Here is a 10,017-nt window from a genome sequence, read left to right as displayed (position 1 = left end):
ACACTCAACCTGGAGAACTCTGCCACCTTCGGCTCCTACGAGGTGAGTTTAAAGACACGTGCAGGTGCACATGCACACACGCACACGTGAACACACACACACACACACACACAATGTGCGAATGAGTCACAGAAACAGTATGAGTATTGAGTCATCTGGCATCGTATGTTCTTTTTTTCCACCTTGGGCATTAGTAAATTCATTTGTACTGATGAAAAACATGTTTTTATGCTCACTGCCAGTGCCATAATGATTCCCAGTGATTTCCAAACTCGTTTACAATAACTGTTACATGGGTGATGCCAAATTCCAGTTAGTAAGGTTTTTTCAAAAGCCCATTGATACTTCTGGAATCATTCAGGAAACTGAGCATGGTCCTGAGCTGTCACTACGGAGGGGTTATGCTTCCAATACACAACACAAAATAATCTTGCCAAGGGTACAGGACACACACTGTGCATAAACAGATGCAAGTGTCCGTGTACAGGTTCTTCTCAAAAAATGAGCATATTATGTAAAAGTTCATTTTTCCCATAATGTAATGATAACAAATAAACTTTCATATATTTTAGATTCATTGCACACCAACTGAAATATTTCAGGTCTTGTATTGTTTTAATATTGATGATTTTGGCATACAGCTCATGAAAACCCAAAATTCCTATCTAAAAAAAATAGCACATCATGAAAAGGTTGTCTAAACAAGCTATTAACCTAATCATCTGAATCAACAAATTAACTCTAAACACTGGTAAAAGTTTCCTGAGGCTTTAAAAAGTCTATGGGTTAGACTGCCGACCTGACTACGTTTAACATTGAAGTCAATGGCAGTGGCATTGCACGAGAGTTATGGAAGCCGAGATATCATTGATGCTTAGCGGTCAGCTGTTTTTTGTGTGATCTGGTGACCCACACTTCCCTCTTCATCATACCCCATAGATTTCCATACCATGTTTTGGTGCTTTGGTGGTTAAACTTTAACACAATATGCTAATTATTTGAGAAGGACCTGTACATATCTGATGACAGCTTTCACCAGGCCTTGGACAAGATCATCTGAAGTACCCCCACCCTCATCACATGAAATGTCATGGGGTCCCCAATTGTAGGCTCTTTGGCCTTCAGGTCCTTTGGCCTGGGACAACACTACAAGGGTGAATTTCTCAAAAACCAAAGTTGCTTACTACATTCGCTACTTTGTTGTTTTCAATGCATTTTCCCATTGGCAACAACCGAAGTTGCTAACAGGCTAACAACTTCTCTTTTGAGAAACTCACCCCAGACCTGTTCGTAGACCTCTGTCTCCAGGCCTACTAGTATATTCCAAAGCCCTAAAGCTACATACTTTGAATGTAAGGCTGCTTGCTGATTGTAAAACCTGTGCTTTTTTTATGTCCACTAAACAGTCGGACCTCACATTCATTGGTTGTGTGGGGATGCTGGACCCTCCCAGGAAAGAAGTGCTCAGCGCTGTTCGCATGTGCAGACAGGCAGGCATACGGGTCATAATGATTACAGGTAGGTGGCATCCTCAGCACATGGTGCAGCCATCCGAGCAAACTGATGTTTCAGTGGTTCTTAAAGGTGCAGTGTCTTGTATTTTTAGTAGTTTATTTCCAGAATACCGTTTTCATGAATACTTACCTCCTCCATCAAATTCTAAGCATTCATTATGACTGCATTTTTCATACATGAAAAGGGGGATCTTTTCCATTGTCTGCCATTTTGAATTTCCAGAAAGAGACGTTTTTAGCTGCCAAATTCACTGTATTTTGCTCATACTAGTAAATGTTAGTTTATTACTTATTGTTAAAGGTACCGTTGCCCAGCAGTCTTAGAGCAGTTGTTGAACACTCAGGAAGACACAAACACGTTCTCAGATGATGGGTTGTTTATTTTTCTTGACCCAAAGAAGGCCATGAGGCATCACTCAAACAAAAGATAAACACTAACTTAACTTCAAAAGAAAAGGACTTTAAAAAAATGTACAAACAAAAAATGGTATGATAACCAAAACAAAAAAAAGGCTTTGACTAAATGCAGTCAAGAGGAGGAAATGAATCTAGCTAACATCAGCAAACGAAATCAAATCCGATAGGCCTACCTCTGGGTGAGAGCTCAAGACACACCATCAGCTTACCATCAGCAGCTCTCCCAACAGAATGGAACAATCACCATTTGAACACCACCGTCACGTGACAGAAGTTGGACCATACCAACCTGCACGGACCTTACAGGGGTGCCTGAAGTGAAATACACTCTTAAATGCTTTAAACAGCCTAAACATAAATCATGCAAACATGAAATAAATACACAAGTGTCTTAAAACACAACTGCTGACATTTGACCACGCAAATATAAAGGTTACAGCCTAATAATACATTTTAAAATAATCAGACAGTCTACTTCCTGTAAACGGGAGGAAGTGAGGACTCTTATTCTGAAAGCGAAGCAGTACAGACTCTTTTAGTTGACGGACCAGGTGCTACAGGGATGGTAAGGTGGAAATGTTTGGTCATGCACATGAATAATTTTAAAATTTATAACTAAATAAACTCAATGTTAGAAGTAAACTGTACTTTTTGTGGTCATTTTAACTTAACACAAAATGGGATGAAGTTACTAAATGTTTTAAACTGGAAGAGGTTGTAGTAATTATGATGATGATGCTAGCATTTGTAAAACTCCCAATAATGTTTGATGGTTTTAACGAGCTCTTAGAACACTACAGGAGAATATCCACTGAAACAAATGGTGAATGAAATGTTTGTAAAGAATATATAATGCTCAATGGTAACTCAGAACATATTTAAAAACAATGAAGCAAACAATTGTCCCAAAGTGCACACAAAATGGTCATGGCAAGAGTCTCAATAATTGGCAGCACCTGGCTGCAGTGACGGTGCATGGTTGACCCGTCACACACCCCCCACCTTAAGTCGGAGCGCCCAGGTCATGGCGCGAGAAGAAGGCTGCCGTTACAATGACCTTACCAGGTCGGTACTGTAGACTTGTACGGCTGCAAAGACAAGTGCTAACAGCCCATGCTTGAAATGAAGCCCCTCACGCAGTGGATGAATCACACCCACCTCCAGCAGGTCCTGGACCTCGAGCTTCAGTGCGTTGATCAGGCGCGCTGGAACTTAAGTCACAGTTGTGGTGCTGGGATGGATGGTGGGTCTTCTTCCTGAAGTCTTGTGGACCCAGCTGGTAGTCTCGTCTGGATCGCCTGGCGGTCACGAACATCTCCACCAGGGTTGCTGCTTCCATTGAAGTTTGCGGGTCACGTTCTCTCACCCACACTTGAAGGTCAGGATTCAGCATGTCCAGAAACTGCTCCAGTATCATCTTCTCACAGATGTCTTCCTTTGTCTTTGATGCTGGACTCAGCCACTTTCCGAAGAGGTCTTTCAATCTTGCTTGTAGCTCTTTCGCCGTCTCACCTTGCAGGATCGTGTTGGCCTGGAATCTTTGGCGGTACGTTTCAGTGTTGATCTCAAACTTGTCCAGGATTGCCTGCTTCACTTTGCTGTAGACGCTGCAGTCTTCAGCGCTCATCGCTACGTATGCAGCCCTGGCTTTGCCCTTTAACAAGGGTACAAGGTGTAAAACCCATGTTTCAGCAGGCCACTGACTAGCTGCTGCGAGTCTCTCAAATGTAGTTAGATAGTGTTCTATGTCTTCATCTTCTTCGAAAGGAGACATTCGTGGCGCTTTCCACCCCTGCGGAAGATGAGGAGTCGTGGTCAGCCCGAGGCCAGTAGAGTTGAGGGAGCTTTGTAAGTTGGCTTGTTGGTCTTGATCCGCCAGCGGTTGAGGAGTGTGGACATCTAGTGGAGGCAAGTAGAGTAGCACGTCTCCAGCTGACGAGGGGCGGGAGGTAGAGGGATTCAGTCTCTGCAATTCTTCCACCGGCTGGTTCACCGGCAGTGCACTTGCTTCATCTCCTCTCACCAACCGCTGTAGCTGAAGAAACTGGTGCTCCATCGCCTTCCATCTTTGGTCTTGTCTCTGTGCATCTACGTGCAGCCGCTCCTGCTGTTTCCGCTGCGTCTCTATGACCGACTCCATGAGCTGCTCCAGACGACTCGTCCGATCATTGGGCACTGTCGAGGATTGCCTTGACGTCGTCTCATGCTTCGGCTTGGCTCCTGGGTCTTGCGTTGCTTCCCCAGTAGGTGGTGCCACACCACCTTGAGAGTTCATGCTTCACTGAGTGCTTGCTCACTTGACACTGGTTACCTTTTCCGCTGCCACCAAATGTTAAAGGTACCGTTGCCCAGCAGTCTTAGAGCAGTTGTTGAACACTCAGGAAGACACAAACACGTTCTCAGATGATGGGTTGTTTATTTTTCTTGACCCAAAGAAGGCCATGAGGCATCACTCAAACAAAAGATAAACACTAACTTAACTTCAAAAGAAAATGACTTTAAAAAAATGTACAAACAAAAAATGGTATGATAACCAAAACAAAAAAAGGCTTTGACTAAATGCAGTCAAGAGGAGGAAATGAATCTAGCTAACATCAGCAAACGAAATCAAATCCGATACCTCTGGGTGAGAGCTCAAGACACATGTCTTACCATCAGCAGCTCTCCCAACAGAATGGAACAATCACCATTTGAACACCACCGTCACGTGACAGAAGTTGGACCATACCAACCTGCACGGACCTTACAGGGGTGCCTGAAGTGAAATACACTCTAAAATGCTTTAAACAGCCTAAACATAAATCATGCAAACATGAAATAAATACACAAGTGTCTTAAAACACAACTGCTGACATTTGACCACGCAAATATAAAGGTTACAGCCTAATAATACATTTTAAAATAATCAGACAGTCTACTTCCTGTAAACGGGAGGAAGTGAGGACTCTTATTCTGAAAGCGAAGCAGTACAGACTCTTTTAGTTGACGGACCAGGTGCTACAGGGATGGTAAGGTGGAAATGTTTGGTCATGCACATGAATAATTTTAAAATTTATAACTAAATAAACTCAATGTTAGAAGTAAACTGTACTTTTTGTGATTATTTTAACTTAACACAAAATGGGATGAAGTTACCAAATGTTTTAAACTGGAAGAGGTTGTAGTAATGATGATGATGATGATAGCATTTGTAAAACTCCCAATAATGTTTGATGGTTTTAACGAGCTCTTAGAACACTACAGGAGAATATCCACTGGAACAAATGGTGAATGAAATGTTTGTAAAGAATATATAATGCTCAATGGTAACTCAGAACATATTTAAAAACAATGAAGCAAACAATTGTCCCAATGTGCACACAAAATGGTCATGGCAAGAGTCTCAATAATTGGCAGAACCTGGTTGCAGTGACGGTGCATGGTTGACCCGTCACACTTATTAAATATTAATGAAATGATCAAATTTGCAGCACAGCGCAGTTGTTTGTTCAATAAGCAGCATAGATGCAATACCGACTCTGACCACGCCTGACCACCATCTTACACAGTGCACCGTTGAGGGCACTTCTCTGATGTGTGTGGGTTGCATTTATGTATGCCACCTTACGGGTGGGCGTTGTGCCCTGTGGTACGGCCAATCACATAGTAAGTGTGACCTGCACCTGTGACCTGCACACTTGCACCTGGATCAGCAGTATTTGTTCCTGGTAAACTAGAGTAGAAATCCACTAACATAACTCCTACCCTGCAAGTCACATGTTTGTCAAGCCTTTGGGTGTGCCCCAGTCAGTCGTTTTGCTAACAGACACTTTCAAAGAACAGACACTGGACCCTTAGTCCAGTTGCATGTGTTCTAGCAGCACATTGAATTCTAACATGAAACGGAACGTGGAAGTGAATTCCATTCATGGTAAACTATGTAGCTGATACAATGTAATGAATGGTAACAAACCACAGATTAAATTGTACAGTCAATGGGGACATGATTTGAAGGCTTTATTTGCAAAATGGTGTATCTCCATTTTGTGGAATGTTGGGAAATTGGCATTTTTGTATTGGCCATTCCATTGAATTGCATTGGAAAATGCATTTTATATAGGTAAAAAAGTATGTTCTCAAAATATTTGAATGATAAGAATTCACACATAGGTGATAGGCCCTCTGAACAGTCATTTTCAATAATAAAATGCGAAAGTCAAAAAATGGAGATACACCGTTTTGCAAAGAAACCCTTCATTTATTTATTATCAAACTTTTTGGGATTTATTCATATTCAATCCCCAATGATCTTGGCACCTATTTGTGTGTTGTACTGTATAATGTTCTGTTCTGTGGGACGAGCTAAACACACGACTCGTGTTTGCCATTCTTTAGTACTTTGCCCTATAAGTGTTCACATGATTCTTCAGAACCACCAACACATGAAATGAGTCATGTTGGAACTACCGCCCCCACAAAAAACCCACCCTAAAACTTTTCCCACCAACCTGGTTTTTGCTTCCATGGCCATTCTTACAGCCAGTACAGAAGTGTATACCAGGTCAGGCCAGGTTATAAGCAGATGTAGAAGTCCGTTCAGTAGCACAATATGAATAGATATTTTGGAAAGAATAATGATAATGGTCTCAAACCTGAAAAGGAACATCTTTGGAGAACAACTATGTACGTCTCCTGAAGTAGTCCAGGAGAATTATTCCAAAACATGTTTTCATTTGGTTTTGATTTGGCCTAATTATAATGTTTACAAGCAGAATTTTGGTCCCAACCTCAACAACAACTGATTAATGTAATTGTCACATACAGTGCTATAAGCTGCAGCCTACAGTGACATAAACCTGGTTAACTCTGTAACATGTGCAGAAAAAAAGCACATAGGCCATATTTAAAAATAAAATAAAAAATACTATTTAGAAACACTTTACGTAGAGAGAGCCATAGAGGTGGAGGCAGACAGCAGTTCCCCTGGTCTCCAGGTGAGGGTAGCTGAGAGACACTCCAGGTGGAACAATCAAGATTGGTCGCTGTGCGGCCAAAAAAAAACATGTAGCGCAATAAGAGAGAAAAAGAGCAAAAATGTGGGGTGGCATGGGCTGGGACACATCTCTTTCATAATATCTGTGTGTGTGTGTGTGTGTGTGTGTGTGTGTGTGTGTGTGTGTGTGTGTGTGTGTGTGTGTGTGTGTGTGCGCGTGTGTGTGTGTGTCATCTGATTGTTTGTGCGTGCGTGCATGTGTGTGTGTCAGGGCTTGACACTGGCAACTGCCAACCGGCCAAAAGCTGGTTAAACTTGGCTGTGGCTTGTAACAATTTCAATCTCACTAGCCACTTTGACAGGTAACTTATTCTTTGGTGTGACAAATCACAGTGGTTGCATTAATTGTTTTTATTTAAATGCAAGAATATTCTAAAGAAAAAAAAATGACAACAGCATTCTGATTAGCAGAAAGACTAAATGGCTAGTGACGGGGAAAAACCACAAACCAAAAAAAAAGTTAACGTCAAGCCCTGGTGTGTGTGTGTGTGTATGTGTACGTGCACGCACACGCACAAGTGCACGTGTGGTGTGCGTTGTGTGATGGTGTGCGTGTGCGTGTGTGCATGCCTGTGTGCGTGTGTGTGTGTGTATATCCCGTAACGGTGTGTGTCCACACTCCTGCAGGGGACAACAAAGGCACCGCCCTGTCCATCTGCCGGCGCGTGGGCATCATAACGGAGCAGGAGGAGGAGGAGGGGCAGGGTGGGCCCTTCAGGGGGGGGCTGACGGGACGCGAGTTCGACGAGCTGCCCCCCCACCTCCAGAGGCAGGCATGCCGCACTGCCCGCTGCTTTGCCCGCGTGGAGCCCACACACAAGAGCCGCATCGTGGAGTACCTGCAGAGCCTCAGCGACATCACAGCCATGGTGAGAGAGAGAGAGACAGAGAGAGAGAGAGAGAGAGAGAGAGAGAGACAGAGAGAGAGAGAGAGAGTGGATGAGAGAGAGAGTGAGACAGAGAGATAGAGGGAGACAGAGACAGAGAGAGATGTCTGTGACATTGAAAATCATTAAAATGAGGGTTTTTTGGCAATAAAATTGATTGCAATTCTGTCCAAGAGAGATAAAGATATCCAAGTTCATGCAGTTTAAGTATTTGCATCGGTATTCATGTCGTGGATCTACTATGTTAGTACTTTTTCGGGGTGGGGGGTGAACACATTTCAAGGAGCATTTTACAACCCATCTGGGAAGTGTTATAAGGCTCTGTTTCTAAAGAAGACTAATGTTAATGAAAGCCATATGCTTGAATTACAGTTGAAAAGTTACAAGTCAGTTACCACAGACCGTCCACCACCACCAAATTCCTGTGCATTTGACATCACTTGGAAATTCACAGTAGGCATTCCATATAGTGGTTGCAGGACATTTCCGATGGGAATTCATTGATTTGCAGTATTAGTCAACTCTGGTTCTAAAGAAAACAAACAACTACCCCTCAACTCCAACCCCATTGTCACTTCCTCCAACTCCCCCAGCACCTCCCTTGCACAGCACAAAAAATGCAAATTCATTCAAAAAAAAATGTTAATTCAACATCTAGACTAGTGTAGTTGGTTCCAGAGTTCTCATTAAGATTTGAATTAATTAATGTGTCTTTCATGTACTCTCCGAAGTAGATATTATCCAACTCCTATATTAAAAAAATCCAGTGGAATTTGGGGTCCAGTGGGGTGTTCATGTGTGCTTCCCATGTCGGCGTTTCGCTTTAAAGGGACACTGTGTGAGATTTTTAGTTGTTTATTTCCAGAATTCATGCTACCCATTCACTAATGTTACCTTTTTCATGAATACGTACCACCACCATAAAATTCTAAGTATTCATTATGACTGAAAAAAATTGCACTTTTCTTACATGGAAAGGGGGATCTTCTCCATGGTCCGCCATTTTGAATTTCCAAAATTAGCCATTTTTAGCTGCAAAAATGACTGTACTTGGACCATACTAGAAAATATTTGTTTAATACTTAGTAAACTTTCATGTAAAGATCAAATTTGGCAATAGGCAGCCCAATTTCAATAAGCAGCATAGTTGCAGTACCTTTTTAGAACATTTCCTGCACAGTGTCCATTTAAATAAATGGCCCTTCAAATGCTGGTGAAATTTGAGTTTGGCTGGTAGAAAAGACTTACTAGCCACTTTGACCCATAAGGGAGTGTGTGTTTGGCTTCTAAGATGTAATACAGTGGCCTAACGGTAGGGCACTACGTTACTAAAATCATAAATAAAGCACCAAAGCCCCCCCGGTGATGAAAAAAGTTAATTTAGAGCCCTGTTTACCACCATTCCCAGAGCACATGAATGCAGACTAACAGCATTTTCCACTGCATGTAATCTCCCAGACAGGAGACGGTGTGAATGATGCCCCAGCCCTGAAGAAAGCAGAGATCGGCATCGCCATGGGCTCAGGGACGGCCGTCGCCAAGTCGGCCTCCGAGATGATCCTGGCGGACGATAACTTCTCCACCATCGTGGCCGCCGTGGAGGAGGGCAGGGCCATCTACAACAACATGAAGCAGTTCATACGCTACCTCATCTCCTCCAACATCGGGGAGGTGGTCTGGTAGGCAGCAAGGACTCTTACATGGTCCACTTTGCATGTTACAATACCTCTCCCATTCTGTCCCACTCCACTCTTTCCTGTTTTAGCAGCTTTCGGGTAAAAAGTAATATTAATATTAAGAACCATTTGTATTCCAATCCATAGTCAATGATTTCTCTGTGCTACAGCATAGGAGGTTGATTTCAGTGGGCACTCCCTTTACATCTGAACAATATCTTTATGAATTAGACTTCAAAAAACTCTCACGCTGTAGCAAACATAGACAACTACACAGTATGTACTACACGACAAGGAGACCAAGTTAAGAACTGGGAGTTACTTAGCTTCTTCAAAAGCTAATATTACAAGATAATCTTTTTGAAGGGCAAAGAGCTTTTTAAAGGACAACGGATAGCTTCTGCTCTATTATTGAGAACAGAACCACAAAAGAGAAAAGTAGAAAAGTCTTGACTCCGATTGCCTTGTGTATGACGAGAGTTCTTTGGATG

At 42.5% G+C, this 10,017-nt stretch overlaps 1 protein-coding gene across 2 annotated transcripts in view; it reads left to right on the top strand.

Annotated features, from left to right (window-relative positions):
* si:dkey-28b4.8 (sarcoplasmic/endoplasmic reticulum calcium ATPase 2) overlaps positions 1-10,017 on the top strand; it is a 28,027-nt gene that overhangs the window by 14,616 nt on the left and 3,394 nt on the right. For both annotated transcript variants that reach the window (XM_063219641.1, XM_063219640.1), the window contains 4 exons: positions 1-42; positions 1,407-1,518; positions 7,591-7,832; positions 9,309-9,529. The exon at positions 1-42 is cut by the window's left edge and continues 180 nt beyond it. In XM_063219641.1, coding sequence (XP_063075711.1) covers positions 1-42; positions 1,407-1,518; positions 7,591-7,832; positions 9,309-9,529 — 617 coding nt within the window. The remainder of the gene's footprint in view (positions 43-1,406; positions 1,519-7,590; positions 7,833-9,308; positions 9,530-10,017) is intronic.

Source organism: Engraulis encrasicolus, chromosome 16 (assembly GCF_034702125.1).
Source record: "Engraulis encrasicolus isolate BLACKSEA-1 chromosome 16, IST_EnEncr_1.0, whole genome shotgun sequence".
Classification (NCBI taxonomy): Eukaryota; Metazoa; Chordata; class Actinopteri; order Clupeiformes; family Engraulidae; genus Engraulis; species Engraulis encrasicolus.
The sequence above is the reverse complement of the archived record's forward strand: the minus strand, read 5'-3'. Positions and strand labels throughout refer to the sequence as shown.